Source organism: Anopheles maculipalpis, chromosome 2RL (genome assembly GCF_943734695.1).
Source record: "Anopheles maculipalpis chromosome 2RL, idAnoMacuDA_375_x, whole genome shotgun sequence".
NCBI lineage: Eukaryota > Metazoa > Arthropoda > Insecta > Diptera > Culicidae > Anopheles > Anopheles maculipalpis.
The window spans coordinates 42,147,468-42,166,208 of NC_064871.1; the positions used below are offsets into that span (position 1 = coordinate 42,147,468).

Here is an 18,741-nt window from a genome sequence, read left to right on the forward strand (position 1 = left end):
AGCAATTCTATATAAGTTTTCTTTTACACAAAATTCCTCCCCAAGTGACAGATGGAAAATGACTCATCTAATCGAAGAAAGATGCCGCCCGAAACAAGGTTGATCCCAGAAGAGAACCATTCTAATAATCGCCCTGTCTGCCCTGTTTAATAGGCTCCACAGGGTGGTCAATCTAGAACACGATCTTACAAAGTTCACCGAATAGAATCTCTCTTGCGTGTGCCGTCCTTATGCGCCATCCTGCCGATGGCGACACAGCATTAGTTAAATGGAACCAAGATAAAGTAGCACCATGCCAGATAAGTCAGTGACAGTTGAAGCTAGAGTGAGATCAAAGCCTAGCAACAGACTTTCTCTAACAATTCTGGATCGCCGCTGGAACCGAATGCTGGGAAGAATGAGTCACAACCGCATAATGATGCAGCATCATGCTGGGATGTGGTTTTTTAAGTACATTGTTCTATTTATTACGAGTTACTCTTTAAAGCTCCCAGCCAATTGCCCATCCGCTGTACATTTGTCTTTGCTTCGGATACATATTTGGTACCTTTTTGTTTACATGCTAGCTCTGTCTACTCTATCACTTAATCTATTGCATTGGCACTCACACACGTACACGCACTATGCTTCCGTAGTCTATTGGTACTGAACTACAATCGATTTTAAGCTAATTACCAGAACGCTCGGCCACAGCTGTGCTGGTAATGACACTGGTAATCTCTCCATTCGCACCTCGATTCCCATCCATCGATGGTACACTGTGGATTAAGGTAAGAAGTGGATTCAATTATCACCTAAACAAAAACCTCAGAGTTGCCAAAGTTACTTACGATATTGGTATGTGACGTGCCAGATTGTTAGGAACGGGAGCGAGATGTGGCGACGAATTACCGCCACCGGGCGCACCGGGCGAACTGTCCACAAACCGTGGATCCTGGCCAGGCGAATTGTGCAGCTCCATCGGCTGTGACGTCGATAGATGCGATTGGCTGCTGTTCAATAGCTTTGGTTCGGTCGAGATCGAGTGATACTGGGACGGTATCATCGATGGTAGCAATTTCCCTACAGCAATTACAAATCGTTAGGTATGCTTACATAGAGCACTGACTCTAAACAAATTCTCACCTGTATTAAGACCGTTCATAGGTTGTATCTGCGGACTAGATTTGGGTTTGCGCTTTCGCGTCTGGATTCCATCCTTCTTCATCGTGATCGGACGATTAACGCTGTGCAGTTTGTAGTACAAACCGCACGCATTGCACACCGGATCGCCCTGATTGTTTCGGCGCCACAGCGTTGTGGTGGTGGTTTGACAGTTCGCACACGTCACACCCGAACGCCGGTTGCCCTGGGCTGGAGGTGTTTTCTGGAATGCAGACAGAACATTCAACGGTTTCGATCGAATTGCGAACGAACGCAACCACCACTCACCACTGCTTGTTTGGCTTTCTGCGAACGATTCGGTGGACGGTTCGTGCCCGGATTCTGTCTCGTGTACAGTGCACACGCATTGCACAGCGTATGGCCGACGACATCCCGTCGCCAGAGCGGTGTATCGGAGCTGCCACAGTTCACGCACTCGCGGTGCTCCGATGGTGCTGCCAGCTGTGTATCGTACGCTTCGTTCAGGGAGCTAATCTGCCAACTGTGCTGCCCGTTTGTCGCGTACTCTCCCACATTGCCGCCCGCATTGTCCATCACGATTGTTCCGGTAAAATTCTAACAAAACAAGCAGGGTGAGTTATTAAAGATCCTATGATTTTATAAGAACCAAAGCGAAGTCTCTACCAATATTTTAGAAGCCATTCTACTCACAGTATTATAATCGACTCCGGCACCATTCCAATAGCCGGGATAAATCTGTTGCGCTCCCGGTGAACTACTGCTGTGCCCGCTGGCATTTTCGTACATGTTCTGCGAGTTCGGGATCGGCGGTGTGTAGTGAATCTGCTTGGTAATGATTGACGATGACGTAAGTGTGGGGTCTCCTTTGTACAGTACCGGATTGGGGCTTGGCGAATGGTAGTAGATGGTTTCCTTCTGCGGTAGAAACGTAGTGTAGTTCCCGGTCGTATAGCCATCGGACGTGATGTAATAGTTCTGGGGTGATGCAAGCGTATGCACCGGTTCCAGATTGGTGTAGTGTGTCTTCGCATCAACCGTTCCTTCAGCTACCTGCTGCACCTCACCGACCGGACCAGAGCCTTCGTGCGTTTCGTACACCTGAATTGTTTGATGATGCGGTTGCGCTTGAACCTGGATCGTTGTACCAGACTGAGATGCCACTGCCACGCTCGAGGGGTGTTGAGAAACCTATCGAAATAAAAGAAAAAACACCATTTTCGTAAGATTTGGCTTCATTCGAAAGCATACCACACCAATTGCTGCAGATCCCGTACCGCTTCAATCGTCTGCTGTACCTGGGCCGACTGTGGATGTACGTGGTGATGGGTTTGATGTCCCGGTGGGATCATCCCGTGTCCGTGGTGCGCATGATGATGATGGTGATGATGGGGATGGTGCGACACGTGCGGATGTCCCGACCCCGAGTGTAGCGTCGAGGGAAGCGCCAGTCCTCCGGGCGGCTGCTGATAGATGTAGCGCGAATGTGGATGATACTTGACGTCTTCGTAACGGTTCACGTATCGCACCGGTTCCTCGCCATCGTTCTTGTACTCCACAAAGATCGTCTGCGTTTGGACGGGTATGATGGTGGTTTCTGGTGGGTTGTTCGCTGCCGCTGCTGCTGCTTGTGCTGCCATTACTGCCTCCTTTTCGATCATTTCCCGCTTGACGATTTGTACACTTGGGGCTGAAGCGGCACTAGCCGAGCTCACTACAACACCCTGTTCCTGACTAGTGGCATGGCCAGACTCGTAGCTGTACCCATGCTGCTCAACTCCACCTGCCGATTGAACCGATTGATGATACTCCACGGTATCGTAATCCGATGACTCATTCGGTGGTTCCTGTCCTTCTGCGATCTCCCTGCACAACAAGGCGGACACGAACGATCGATGGATTAATAAGGCTACGATCAGATCGCAACACTCAAACTGTTTGACACTCACCTAATTTGTCCTGTCGTAGTGATCATTCGCTGTTTGTGCTGGTTGATGATCACAGCCGTCTGTTGACCGGGCGAACTCCTCTCCGATCCCGGGTGTAACTCCGAGTTGACGATCATCTCGTCCACCGGTACATCGGTGAGAACGTGTGAGGATTGCGAGACGCTCACCGGCTGATGAGAAACGGTTTGATGCACGCTAGAAGTCACATCCGAACTGGGCGCCTGTTCCTGTTCCTTTGGCTCGTTAGACGTTTCCATCTGCAATGGAACGAAAACCGCACACACGAAACTGTATTATGCAAAACTGATCGCTTTTGTAAATCCTATCGAGCAAGTACGCGTGAATCACACTGCCACATCGCAATCTCTCGTTCGAAATAGAAAAACGGGCCTGCCGTTCCAGCTTGCGAACACGTCACTGCGAACCTAAAGCTGGGTGTCGAAAATCGGTGAGCGACATTGTAAAACGCTCCTCCAACACGACCGGCAACTTGACGTAGAAATCGTGGGGATTCCGTTAAGCAATCACCGGCAAAAGCAAACACGACGCGATGGGTTTGCCGCGCAGAACGTCAAATCGCGAGAGGTACGCACCTCGTAAAACACCAGCTCGTGCCCGGCAAACTCATACTACTTCCGCCCAAACAAGCCCGTTTCCGGTTGACATCGAATCGTGCGCTTGTGGGCTTCAGGTAACCGAAAGGGGAGGGGCGAACAGTTCATGACTGTGCAGGAAGCTTTGGTTCCGCTACGTGACATCAGTCATCCGGATCACCAGATTCGGCGCGACAGGAAGAAATCTCCCAAAACAAATACACACCATCGATGAACCGACCCAAATAAATGACCCGCAAGCACGCAGGTGTGCTGTGACATGGATGTTGCGTTATGTAAAGCTGGGGTTCCGTTCTCATTTATCGATACTTAGACATTTGCGTTGCTGATTCTAAGCAAGTGTCAATGTTTTTTATTTTATTTTTATTTTGAATAATCGATTTTCGTTACGTAGATTTCAGTAAAACGAAGTAGAGTTGCCAATAATGCTCTCCAAACTCCATAGAAATCTTCAAATTTTTGAAAAGTATTTATTACAGAATGATTAAACTTTTAATTAAATTGCTTATGAAAATAAATTTGTTGTAAATATTAGATTATTTTTTACATTTACAATAATTTTAAATGCACAATGTCAGCCAAAAACAATTAAAATTACCTCAATTAAGTGTTATCGTATCTCACAGAAAACCATCCACCTTCTGGACCGTCCATAAACAGATCTCGCGCTGCCCATCAAACCACCAAACAAGCATCAAATCTTTTCGCATTTAAAAGGCTAAGAAAAAAAACCATTTCCAGGGTATAATTAATTCACCATTCAATATGCGTGCGTGTCACGTGCGCAACCTAATGAATCTATCTCTATTACCACCGAAACCCAACCCAGCAAAACAACGGTTCAGGCCAGCGTACGGCGGGCCTCAAGCGTCCATTCCCCGTTGCTCGAAGGAGATTGCCGCAATGCGATAAGAAGGTAAACACCAAAGGTTACTTTCCATCAGTACACATGCCAAGGACCCGCCACCAAGGGACACACACACACACAAAGAAGTTGAATGCCATTTCTCGATCCAGGGCGGGAAAAGGCCAGGGTGTAGGAAGACGAAAAATGAAGAACCCAACCGCACAGAACCCATCAGGCGGCACGATGCGTACCCAACGGAACCCGCGGGCCATTCGAGACCTTTTGTGGACAGTTTTGTGCTGCGTATCATCATCACTGTATGGTATAGGCACAGGCCTAGATAAATTGAATTGAGAAATAACTCAAAACATGGTAAATAATGCCGCAATCAGCCATCATTGAGGCAACTGGGGTTGCAACTTCGTTCTTTTTTAGCTGTTTGTGGGTTTGTTTTCTCACTCTCTCTCCCTTTTTAAGTGCCATAATGATGTGATAAAATTAATTTGTATCATTAGTGTGTCAAAAATGAATGAATATTCTAACACACTTCAATTGTCTCAATTAAACGCATACTCCCGTTGGCTGTTGAACTTTTGGTCCAAAAAATAAGACAACGCATAACTAGCGAAAAAAAAGCATGGCTTTAAACCCGCTTTTGGACAAATTGTTACACATACTTAACTTCGCAAACAGCAAAAAAACAAAAAAAATAATTTCACTGGAATGGCGGCTTTTAACACCTGATTAGTGTTTCGCCTGATTATCACTTCTCAGGCGGTGGTAGTGGTAGCTGCTCTGGAGTGCCGGCCCATCATCTAACGCGAACTATCGATACGGCATGTGATACTGTATCGCACAAAACTCATATCTTATCCGATCCCCGACCTACGCCGTCCACGGCCGATAACCCCGGCGGGCATTCCCAGTAGTGCCCGAGTGGATGCTTACACACCGATAGCACCGTTCGCCAAGTGTCTGCCGCTCTTGAGCTACCGGCAAACCCACCGTGCCCAGCCCAGTTAAGACGAAATGCGTGTATGAGTGTATGCGTGTAAATGCTATTATTACCCCTTTTTCCTTTGCGTTGCGAAACAACCGTAGCAAATGGCCATCCAAAAGTCGGGAAAACTAGCCCGTATCCCTTAATGGTGGCCTTCGGCTACTAAGGCCGGTATTTAGAGCCTTACCGATGGCTTCAAAAAAAAACATTGACGGCCTGCCAACGTTCTGTGATGATACGTATCAATTCCTCGAAAAGCAGCTTAACCAAACCGTTCCTGCAAATCATTCTGTTTAGCCCGGCCTTTTTTTTTTTAACAGTGGACTTACACCGGACCGACCATTCGCTTTTGAAGCGCGGGAGCTCATAAATGTCAGAAGCGTTCGTAAAATTTCGTCTTATCTACTGCCTGCACGCAGTAAAGCAGCAGCAGCAGCACGATACAGAAGAAGAAAAAAAAACACTCCTACGAAGAAAAAGGCAAAAAGATGCCCTCGATAAACACCCCGCTCTCGGCACCCGGTACGATTTTTGGCGATGGACCCCAACAGGCAGGCGTAAGGGACCGGGAGTCTCCATCGCGGTGGTAATTAAACACGCCTCATGCGGTCACCTTGCTCCTGCTTTACTGCTCCATTTGCTAACACGGGAAATTACTTGCCACGGTAATATTTATGTCCCCCCCCCCCCCCCCCCCCCCTCTCTGGATTTGGTGAGCGACCGAAACAGCAGTTCTGATTTCATTTTCCTGGCGGACCTATACGCTATCACCTTTTTGGGGGGACGGAACGCTAATTAAATGGTTGCCGAAGAAAGTAATTTGGGGCCGCAAGAAGCGATCAACTTCGCACACGAACAACGAAATAAACCCACAGGAACTAGTCACTGCGTACGGTACACCATCGTTCATTGATCACGCATGACGCTCGCTAGCCCTGAAAACCCTATATCAAAGTCAGATCGCTCCTTCCCTTTGGCGCCATTGAGTAAATATGGCGCCCTGCGCTTCAAACGCTGCAGACCCACACCGATGACTCAACGGCACAGGAATGCGTTCGTCGTCGTCATCGCGGTCGTGGTGGAAAAGGAGTTCAACAACTGTCAAATAGGCGACAGCGTTTTACAAAAGCTCGCTCTACATCACCGTACAAAAGGCGCGAGCCGTCGGCTGTTGCTCGCTGACTCCGAAAATTAGACCATCCATCAAGCGACACATTCTCGCGCCGAAGCCATTGTCCTGCGCCGCAAGGCTGCCCGAGGCGTCTAGAAGAATGCACCGGCCATGTGAACCGTGGTCGACACTCCATTTTACATTCCCTCCGGCGAGATGCACGGGGCAAGTAAGATATCACTATCAGAAAGCTATAAATATGGTGCGTGGAAAAGAAACTGATCCCAAAAACCGAAGTAACGAAACAGGGTTCAGCTCTTGCAGTGAACGATTGGCCGGGGTGGAAGGATCGCGAGATCGCTTCCGATGATCACAAACCTTCCGACGATCGTGGCACTATGTTGCATAGGCACACCGAGCGATAAGCTCGAATGCGCTCTAAAATCTTACCCTAGTGTCGTCAGCCCTGCCACCGCTCGCATCCATTGGCAGATCCAAATATTAACGAACCTCCTAAATGGTTTTGCTCTGATGTGGTCCCGGAACCGTTCAACGTGTTATCTAACCAATTTTACATAGGTTTTTATGCGTGACGTGATGTTGGTGCGTGGTCCCGAATTTTGGAGCGTGTAATTCCTAGCAATCGGTTTCGGTCAGTCTACGCCGGTGACTCGGAAGCGAGGGTCTGTCTGCGCTAAAGATTATTGAAAGGTGGACAGACGGCCCTAGCACACTGTGCAAGCAGATGCAATGTTCCGTATTACTGGTTGGTTCGTGACAGGTGACAGCACACAAAAAAGCTGTGTTTGTTTGAAATTAATGTCATCTTTAAAATGGGAGAGTATTCTATTTCAAATATTGTCTAATTCAAGACCCATACGAGTGTTTTGCAAGTATAGGATTAGAATTGTCGAGATCTGCAATTTTTTATGGGCATAAATTTATTTTATGGATGTGAATAATTAAAAAACTTATTTCTTTGTATCTTTTAACACAATTATGGTTCTTTTGAAAGCGATCCCTCACAAAGGTACCAAACAAAAGCACAGTTGCGGAGGATTATAAATTCATCTAATTATGGTAGTAAACACACAAGCAATAATGTTTTGCTCCAATTACTATAACAGAGACGGCACGCTCGCATCCAATAAACAAATATTCCATTCATTTTGTTTCTCAAAAAATGGTATCAGCGTAATGCACGATCCCAAAATGCTTGCACCACTTTAAAAAAAACTTCATAAATCTCGACCTTGACCATTGGGTGTGCTGTTAAAGTAAGACACGCCGCAGGACCTACGTGCAGGCGGGCACCAGTTATCCTTTGCCAGCTTTAAAAAAGGGAAGCATTTGAGACACACAACTTGTCCTTCGATTCGTCTTTGACTTCCTTTCTGAAGTCAACCACTTGTCCGTGAGGCGCCACAAGTTATGGTTATTACGCCATTCAAGGCACTGCTGTTAGGGTACATTTTTTGAGCAATTCAATCCGGTTGATAACCGTACGCCATACCACCTAGGGTCGAAAGAAAGGTACACCCAACTGTTCATCCGGTAAGCACATATAATGTGAGACCCTATCCTTAGGGGCATAAAAGCAAAAAGTTGAAGGCAATTGTCCTGCCGAAAATCATTCATTCTTTTTTTAACTCAACTCGTATCTCCCTACAGCCCTGAGGAATGTGAATTATGGCACACCAAAGATGGAGTTACGAAACATTGCATCCAGAGAAATGGTATCCTTCCGTAGATTCTAAGTAATTCTTTACATGATTTGATCACAGCTACACTTGCTACAATTGTCTATGGCTGTACCGTTTGTACTTTTGCACAGAACGCATGCAACCTGTTGACTATTCGTAAACAAAACAAAACCTCATCGTACTAGCAAAAGCCACGCTAGTGGATGTGCGTGGGTCGTTCTTTTATCATACATTGCTCACACTGGCACACGCTGGGTTCCAAGATTACTCATCCGGCGATAGGGCTATCGATAGGCAAACCGGGACACACGATAACCATCTATGCAGCCCACGGTGCGGCCGAGACCTCCCGCCAACTGCGGACTATCATCGGGCGGAACCATGTGCGGGATTCTCCGATAAAAAGTGAATTTTATCTCCATACTACTGGAGAAGCTGCTGATACTGTGTGTTGTTGGCACATTTGCGGTCGGCCTATCTGCAAAAACCGGCATGCGTCTAGCGTCCACTGATTAGAGTCCTGTTAGTGTGGCGTCTTCCGATTAGGACTCGCGTTTGGATGCCGGCCGGCGCAAACAGAACCGCCGAATTCACCAAATTTCTCACAAAAGCCCTACCTTTGCAGCATCTGCCGACGATTCATTCGACGGCGCTGGAGCATCGATCGGTCCCGAGCCCATGCCGATTGACGCTACCGACGTGGTTGTGGAAACAGATGCACTTGTCACGGTCGAACTTGGAACCGGGCCCGGCTGGGAACAATTAACCGCTACGCCGCCATTCTTTGACTCAGATGAAACTGCCATCTTGCACGATTCCTACCACGTGACTGTTTGCACTATGTATTCGAAAGCCGTGGCACCTCACGAAGAATCGCCAAGTTCACAATACACTAACGTAATTACTCTACTCACAGAAGATTTTCATAGACACGCAACTACACAACTATTGTTTATTGGAGCCTTTCGCTAGCTTCCCATCCACACCTATACACACCGGTGCGGTATAAGATTTGGGATTGATACGCGCGCACTAATCGATGTGTCTCACTCGAACACCGATCACACCAGAAGGAGCATCTCACTGCGACTAAGGACTCCGCGCCGCACGACATGTGGCGACTACCGCACCGCACAAATTATGTACATATTGAACGAAATTGATCGGAAAAAACTGTAACAAAAAAAAAAAAGTTCCCTCCTTATATATATGTATGTATGAATCGAAACCTCATTGACCGCCGACCGATCCGTTTCGGGGTGTTTGGAGACCGCCCCGAGCGTGTGTTGTGGTCCACGGTTTGTCCCCACGTCTATCTTGAGCTGCGGGTACGACTGATAGGGTGCCCGGGATAGGCTGCCTTATCTTATCAGGCCAACCTGGGGACTGATATTTCGTTTGTAACAGTAAAATCTCACACCTTCCTAACACGCGATTGCACATAAACGCACACAAACGCGCGGGCGCGCGCTTCACATTCTCACTTACGCATACACACCTAGCTTACGCACAATAAACACGGCCAACTGCGATGTTCCTGCAAGCTGACGTTCTACATCCATCAATCAAAAGAATTAGTTGCTACTCTCAAGCACGCACACACACACACACACACACACACACACACACACACACACACACACACACACACACACACACACACACACAAATCAGACGTTGAGATGCAATCATATAGCACACGATCGATTGATTGAACGGGACGGGAATGCGCGATCGTATTAAACAAAAAAAAACAATGGAAACCAACTTCACTCCAACGCTTTTCCCGCCCAAAACTACACTAAATTACAATGAATGCCCACCGTACTCACCGCAAGCCTTAAACCGTGTGCCCGTTGACATCCGGATGATCGGCCCGGTGACAAGACCGTGCTGAGAAGTATCGGGGCAACCGCCACACTAACCGGCACACCACACTACCCATGGGCCCGTGCTGATTCCGGCGTGGATGGCGGACGTTTGCCAAGAGAGATGTTCCGAAATGGGAGAGACCGAGAGGCAGGAAAGAAGAAGAAGAAAAAAACGACATCGTAGACACACACATAATATTGTACAAAACATGAAACAACACACACGGCTTTGAGGCAAAATCAACATTGGCCGACCTGGTACGGCGGTACGGTGTAGTTTAGTTCGTCCATCCGGAGCCCAGTGAAGGAAATAAGCCCTCTCGCCATTGCCAGTTGCCTTCGTCATCGGCTCTGTTTGTCCAGAGGGTGCAGATTTCCAGCGTCCGCTGCTTTCCTGCCCCCTCTGCTAAGGCCCCGGTTCACACCCGTCACCCCGGTGAGGTCTCCAACAACCGGCCGCAGTTTCCGCCAGCTTCCCCCATGGTTCGTCCGTTGCATTCTTGTTTGAACTGCAATAAACACCGAACCGTGCGGTACCCATAAGCGCTTTTTTTCCCTCGGACAACCTCAGACCGTTTGTTTGTCTATGAGGTTTTTGGTGTAGTTTTGCTACGATTTTGTTTCCAAGTTTCCGCCACCACGGGTTCGTACAGAACGTTCTGATCCCGATTCTACCTACGCCAGGGGAAAGGTCGGCGATTTTCTACCAGCAAAAAGCAAAACCCTTATACCATCTTCATCTTCACTTTCGCACTGGGAAGAGAAAACTTCCAAAAATTGCAATCGATCCTCCTCGGTCCAATCACTCAGACACTGTCTTGTTTGTTTTGTTTACCTCGCTTAGCTCTCATCTCGCTTGTGGCGGTGCTGTTCCGGCACGAGCAGCGTCCCGAGCCCGTGCTGAGACAAATTTGTTATTTGCTCATAAATTGCTGTTCGAAGCAACGATCGTTTGCATATTGGCACGAGGCCCGTGTGAAGCACGGTGTTTCAACTCCAGTTGTACACCCAGGCACGAACCCAGGGCTATCGCGAACAGGCCTCACTTATCTGATATGCGATTTCGATCGGATAAGCTAAACGAAACAATAATGTTACGATCAGATTAGTGAACGCGACGATCTGTGTGAGCTTGGAGCAAGGTGAAAATGATGGTACAAGCAAGCAGCACTTGTGTTGCTGTGTATCTTTTCTCGAAAACCCGGAAGCAGTCTGTGTTCCGCCCGCAGCGTGGCGACATCTGACATTAATCCGTTCGGGGGAAAAAGGGGAGCTTGTCATAATCCTAAAGCAATCCATCTGGTTTTTTTTAGTTCCTCCCTAGTTTGGTTTTCACATTCGGTATCGATTTTCGGTAAGCTAGTTAGCCTTATCTTATCTACCATAGTGCCGTAGTATGTGGTTCGGGTCCGGTACGGACGGTGGCGAATGTAGCAGCAGCACTAGACTAAACTAGCGACTCGTGCAATGGAACTCCTGGATGGAAAAACAAACCGCGAAACAAACAACGGGCTAGGCAGTGCCATAAAGTTCACAAACAAAATAACGTCAAAAATACAAGAACGCAGAAAAGATCATTACACACAGCCACTTTACGCCTAATGATCATCAAATTTATGGCTAAGGATTTGGAAATGTACTTAAAACTTATTTTTAAATCGGGTCAACCTTCAACTCACTATCTTCATAATTACGTTGCCCAATATAATCGATAAGCTTCAGCTGCTAATCCCACTCAAATGAATCTAAATGCTAACTCGCTAATTTCTACAATATTTCACGAAGGGACTGTTTGTCGAAAAGATGTACAAACAACCGCACCTGACAGCTCCACCTTTAGCGTCCATTGTATTGCAAGCAGAGCAAAACACAATTGCATCTATTGTTGTGCTTCTCTGACAGTATGGATATTGATTGATCGGCAGCAACAAAACAAAAAAAGATCTGGCCTTCTATCAATCTTTCGCCCACTTGGCAGGATCCATTCCGTGTGGGTCCGCTCATATTATTATTTTCCCAACTACCACACCTTCCGTGCTTCTTGAGCAGGCAACGAATCAGCAAGGTTCCTCCTCGATGTACCCGGGGGAAGGGACGCCGGACAATGTAGGTCCCTGCTCATCAGTGACCAATGCGGAGGGATTAAAATTTTCTCTCGCGATTCCTTCACCTGCGCAGAAACTGCGCAACTTGTTTGCCAAGCGAAGCGAAGCGAGCGAGCGAGCGACCCAGCCGAGGTGTTTTGCTACAGTTGCTTCATTTAAGGTGCCCCGGTCTTATCTTCGCATTGCAACATACTACAGCACTGCTCGGGGAAGCACTGCTGCTCGACACATATGCAGCAAGGCACTCGGTGGACGGTGTACAGCGACAAATGCTCATTAGGAAGGGTAAACACACGATAATGACCTGTGGTGGCAGGGGCACGATGGAGCGCGTGATAAAGCGAACATTACCTGTGTGGCTTCGGGGGCTTCGCGATACGATGTACCATTTTTTCGTTGCCCCACAGCTCTCGATACGCTCGATTGGATGGACGGCCCATGTACTTATCAACGAGTTTCATCGCATCGCACCCTATGCGAGGCCGGTAAGGTTTTGCCTTGTTCCACCGTGACTCGGCACAAGTGTCCCATTTTGTGGTTGAAGTGCAACATCGCACATCGCTTGATTGGATCATGGCGGTCTGCCGCCTTGGGTGCGCTGGAAGAAGAGTTCGTTTATGATGCGCAAGGCGCAACACCCTGCTTCATCTCGCCCATTCTTCACATCCCTTTCGCACACGGTTGTGAGTTATCAATCGAAGTTCTGAGTAACACCTAGGGTGGGGAGCAGTGGGGGGTGGGGGGCTGTTTCCGATAAAATTATATCTGTCGAACAGGTTGCAGGGAATCACCCAGACACCCTTCACATCAGCTATCCACGTCACGCCATTGTCACACTACGGTGTGCTAATGCTCTGCGTGCTACGAAGAAGACACCCCAAAATCCCTTTCTTCCTTCCATAAAGTGATACTGTGAGTTGTACACGAAACCGGCCGGTTAGAAATGACTTATATGACACTGCTATAAATTTCGATCCACACAAGCAGAACGGAACTTGCACGTCACCACTATCGCGAGGCAGACATCTTGACAGAAGCTTCCAGCACATAGCCTCCCCACGAACGCCATTGTGTTGTGTGTTACGTTTTGGAAAACTTTTTTCATTTTTCAACTGACACATACATTCGGTACGCACAGGGTCAACACAGCAAATCAACTCTTTCATCAAACTGCTCTGAAATGTGCCTTAAAGCACTTCATCACACTACTCCGATCAGCGAGCGAGATTGATTGTCACTTACACGAAACATTACACTCACCCCCTTTTCTTTAGCCCACCACATGGCCAAACCACTCGGTTCCACCGCTCCATACCCCTCCGACGCTGGGGCATTGAGCTGATGTGGTTTGCTGATCCTCGAGCACCGCAACGACACGCGGGCGCGCCGAACCGCCGCAATGTTGTACACGCGAGTGATGCCTCAAATATTGTGATAATATAATATAATATAAAATTTAGCACTCACTGCCGTTCCGAGCTTTTTCGAAAAAGTTATATCTCAGTATAGATAGTGAAGTGGTTCGGTGATAAGTTAACATATCAATTTGTTGTACCTTGATTTGCACCGTTTACGCTTCGCGTTCACCATCGACGGAAAGCGCTGCGTTCACGACACGGGCGTCACCGAGGTTCACGATCCGCTTGACGGTACCGGGGCCCGGGTGTAGCTGCTTCACCCATCGTACCCATCGGAAGAATCATTTCTACCGTACGCCCTCTAAGAAAGGGAGCTTTTGCTGGACTGGAGGACTGGAGATGCGAGACTGGATGGTGGGTGGGAAAATGGGACGAAATTTTGGACAGCAAAACTGTTGGCTTCCACCGAAAACACCTAGGCTCTAGGCTGCTCGAGCGCAATGAGCAAACCGTACGGAAAAGCGATACCTTTCCTTCGTCCGGGCGGACGGACAGTTATCTCCCTATCATACTAACCTTATTATTTCTTACATGCAAAAAGATGATAACTCCCTATCTCTGACAACAGTTTTATCAACCTATATCTCGGTGGGGGTGGGCGAGGAGGGGCCCCAGATAGGCGTAGCAACTACTATGCTACTTGAAATGCGGCACCCCAAACACAAATCAGCGGTAGTGCACTAGGCGAAGCGTTTCGCGCTGCACACACACACACACAGGACGCGGAAGTAGTGTGCAGTGCAGGTTGGTATTGGAATTTTGGACATTTTCTGCATTATTATCGATCAAACACATTGGAAGGATTTTCTTAATCGATATGGTAACAGTGTCAGTTGCCAAGAAAAAAAAGACCTTCATTCCATTCAAGTAGTCTACTAACACGATGGAATGGATGTCTAGTTAAGGGTCAACTTCATCAAACAGGCCAGAAAGGGCTTTCCGGTGGCCGACCCGATAGCGGTACCAATGTTCCGATGATAGGGGAAGACTGGCCGGAGCTTAAACCCCATCATAATTTCCAATACTGTTGCTCCAAGATTTGGTATAAAATCGAATTCTTTGTTAGTTATTTTTATTTTAGTCTTTGATTTAGACTTTAATTTGTTGTTCGACGAACGGAGAGCAAGAAATGCTAGATTTTTTTGTTAATAATAAGAATAAAAGAGTTCAACCCTCTTGCAAGTCCTACGCAGAATTGGAAGGTTGAGGTTTTTTTTTTTTTAGTAATGACGGCCAGGCCATATTCCTTAAAATCTAATCTTATATCTAGCTTAACAATTCATTAAACTTATATCCTATTTGGAGGGTCGAGACATTTCCTTCTCCCTCAATTCAAGTGCACCTTATCCCGAGTGAGCTCGGTTTTGGATATTGTTACTGCCAGGTATGGTTCCTAAGTTGTCCTCTCTATGTCTGCTAAGGGGTTGGCGCTTCGTTGGAGCAACGAGCTGTGGACACTATCAATTGGCTTCCAAGAAAATCCCTTTTCTTGTGGATACTGCTTGGTGTTCACCACACCATATAGTTGCCATCATTAGCATGTTATGGCTGACGGTCCCACCATCGGCAGAACGCACGAGTCCGAAAGCCACTACAACTTTGTGAAGCTACAGTAGCATCTAACTCACGCATTCGGCCTTTACTGTTGGCCGTCAATCACAACAATTGGTTCAGAGATCCAATGTTGGCACTGGCGACCCTGACGCCAGAAAAAAACGCAAGGAGCTGACAGCCACAATAACCTTGTAAGGTTAGGAAGGTTGAGGCTCTTACAAACAAAATTCTGATAACTAGGCCTGAGTCATCCAAGCTGTATTTTCACATTTTCCTTCATCCCATAACATTGAAAACACAAAAAAGAATCTTAACCCCTAAATTTCAGGGTGTCCAGGTGGTGTAGGCGACAGCGGCGCCGCTCTTCACACGGCAGGACCCCGGGGCTCAACTACTATCCAACTACGTATTTTTTGGGAGTTTAGTAAGCCATTCGATACCTGGCGTGACCAAGTAGGTCGTTAGTCCAGAAGAAGAAGAAACTTCAGGATTTTGAAAAAAAGCTATTGATCCTTATAATTGTATCAATCGATAATGTTAAAAATACAGTCCGTTGATGATCATACAAGGAAAAAAATTGAGGACTATCTTTTCCTTCTATAACTACGTAATATTACACGGTTTCGATCGATGTAATTGAATTGTACAATCAGTTGGGGAAACTTTTCAAATGGAATTCAAATGAAATGGGGAAAATTCAAATTTCATATGAAATATGGAATTTATAGTGCTCGTTATGGAACGTATCATTTCATGGAATTTGGCATTGGCTGAAGGGAAATTTTTGCCCTGAATTTTTCAATTAACTTTGGTTTAAATGCTGAGTGACTAAAATAACATTTTCAACTATATTTTGCGTTAGAGACGTTCAAATGTGTCATGACCAAATGCTCTACGGAAATTCCACATCTGTTTACAAAGTTTTGCAGTTGGGGTTGTAAATATTTCCTAACTGAATGCAAGAGCACACATTAAGATTGCAAAGTTCCACAATTAGCTGGCAATAAGGCACTAACCATTTGGAAAAAGTACAGTGAATGATTCAAAAATTCTCTAAATTAGCTCTCTGTAGCTCTGGATTACCCGGAATTGCTAAAATAATAACTGTTGACTTGACGAAAAATGCTTGATGAAAAGATGTAGAATCTTTTTCATTTTCATTTACTTAAAGAGGCTTAGAGCAATTTCCAAAACTTCATTCGCCGCTCTAGTTATAGACAGATCATTTACGTGAATTTTAAATTACTTGGTAAGCATGCTTTTCAGCATCCGGGAACAATAAACAGTAGAAATATATCCAAGCTCAGCATCTATAAACAACTCGACGACGACGACACAATCTTCTACCATAAAAAAAAATAACACACGAATACATCTTTGGCTAGCTTGATTACCCCTCAACGTTGTCCAATAAGTTTTCAAAGGTTCCCTTCTGCTCAAAAAAGTTGCCCCTTTTGTGCACGAAAGGAAAATTACGACATACAGTTTACAGTGACGGTCGTCTAGCCTAATCGTAGTTTAAATATTTATCAAACCGCAGGAAGGCCGTACACTTTCGGGACGCAGTCTTGAAGATTAATACCCGAAAGGAGTTTGTCAACAACCACCAAGCAACGTCAAGAAAGGCTCCATGACGATGACGTTGATGCATCCATCCAAATTATATCGTGAAAAGGTGTTTGATTCATTCCTCGCATATAGTTCATTCCCTTCCCTTATGAATGCCGCCCGTTTCACGTTTGCAATCCTTCACCAACCACACACAGTTTGTGTATTCTAACCTTTCTGACGCTGAGCCCTTTCTGTGTTGTGTTACTTTGTGCTCTCGTGCTATGTTCTTTCACTCTTCACCTTAAACCAGAGATATAGACAATCAGTGTGATTGTGCAGATAACCGGCAGATAGAAAACGCTCATATCTGCCAGATATGGGTTTTACCAAAGGAAACCGGCCCACTCGACACGGCCATTTTGTCGCCTGTGCAAACAGATAAAATCGCATAGCGGGCAACCGGCAGCCAACCGACCTAAGACGAAGCGTTAGTTTCGGCCTTGCCGCCCGGGTGCAGTATGCGGCAAGGTATGCTATAGTAAATAACATTATCAAACTTATTATCTTATAATATGATTATCGCAGATATTCATTACAATTTTTCCTTCCTGTCTACTTCCTGCGCGCTGCCTATCGGGCGCACCGCAGTATCAGAACATCAGTTTTTAAATGCGCGTGTCAGTTCGATTACGGCAAGAGACCCAAAAGGGTCCGGGACACTTGAAATCTTTACCGGTGTTTTCTACCATTTTGGAATGGTTTTATTTTTCACAAAATTTAAGTGAAATTGCTCATTATGTTGTGGGTGAATGTGGGTGTACGTGTACAACCCGAAGCAATCGTACAGTGGCAGAGTGTAATACGGATCGTACCGAGTGCTCCGGAAACAGTGGACAAACCCAGTGACCAATTATAGTGTTTTTTTTTTTTCGTCTTACTCTTTAAAACAATAAAATCGTCAACGTTGCAAAGGGAAGTTCGTTCGATGGCCAAGTTTACGTGTGATTTATTACAGACGAAATGTTCTCTCGTCACAATTCGTACCAGTGGTGTTTTTTAAGCACTTCAAACGGCTTGAAGTCGACGTGAGATCGGGCAGCTCGATCTCGCACGTTCAATAAAAATTCTTTACTTAGCTATGTTTCTACGTGATTGCACCACAATTGCACACACAACCACACATCCGCATTTGTGTAAACGCATGAGTGAGGCAATGTTTTACCACAGTACATAAGCGTTATCTATATCACGCCCCATATCAAAAGCTCTTATATTCGCTAGTTTTACAACGCCTGTGTACAAGACCAGAATATGCTACACACACAGCTGTAAGCATCCAGTGTGTTTAATAGTGGTGTGATATCGATGATAATGGCGAAATGACTCATGAAAATAATGCTCGGAAAAATGACGCGGCATTACAAATATGAGGAACATTTTTAATCAGTCATTTAATATGGGATAAATTCTTTTGTGAACTACAATGTGTTGCATATAAGCTTGTATTTATTTATTTATTGCATATTTTAAAAATCTAAAATTATTACGAGTCATTTTTGTTTTCCCTCAAACAAAACACACATTAACGCACAACTTTTATACCTAACTTGAGAAAAAAAAAGAACCAAACAAAGATATGATACAAAATTTAACTAACTTTCCATTGCCGCCTCACGCATAATTTCAGATCTTAGTTCAAACTTAACGCACTACGTTGCTTTACAAGTCTATCAAATTTGGAACGATTACGAAGTATCCAGAGAGCTGATATGTTCTGTACATTTGATGGGCTCAACTCCACATGAGTGTGTGAACACTATTTACAACTACTTATTATTTCGCCTGCTCTATCCAGGAGGAAACGTGTACTTTGTTTCGATCGATCAGATCATGCAT

At 46.0% G+C, this 18,741-nt stretch overlaps 2 protein-coding genes across 2 annotated transcripts in view; one reads left to right on the forward strand and one right to left on the reverse strand.

Annotated features, from left to right (window-relative positions):
* LOC126557181 (protein claret segregational) overlaps positions 1 to 18,741 on the forward strand; it is a 333,201-nt gene that overhangs the window by 252,883 nt on the left and 61,577 nt on the right. The window lies entirely within an intron of this gene.
* Positions 651 to 10,210, reverse strand: LOC126557218 (GATA-binding factor 3-like). The gene is made up of 8 exons (XM_050212920.1): positions 10,179 to 10,210; positions 3,072 to 3,328; positions 2,400 to 2,988; positions 1,816 to 2,313; positions 1,432 to 1,719; positions 1,126 to 1,366; positions 831 to 1,062; positions 651 to 758 (listed from the first exon to the last, which is right to left on the reverse strand). The coding sequence occupies exons 2-8, from the start codon at positions 3,326 to 3,328 to the stop codon at positions 668 to 670; spliced, it is 2,196 nt and encodes a 731-aa protein (XP_050068877.1). The 5' UTR covers positions 10,179 to 10,210; the 3' UTR covers positions 651 to 667.

Bases quoted from the DNA above. Each gene is read 5' to 3' on its own strand.
- LOC126557218 (XM_050212920.1), bottom strand. From the start codon at position 3,328: ATGGAAACGTCTAACGAGCCAAAGGAACAGGAACAGGCGCCCAGTTCG. The intron at 2,314-2,399 runs GTACGGGATCTG...TTATTTCGATAG, and splicing joins TACAGCAGACGATTGAAGCG to GTTTCTCAACACCCCTCGAG. The intron at 1,063-1,125 runs GTGAGAATTTGT...TAATTGCTGTAG, and splicing joins TATGAACGGTCTTAATACAG to GGAAATTGCTACCATCGATG.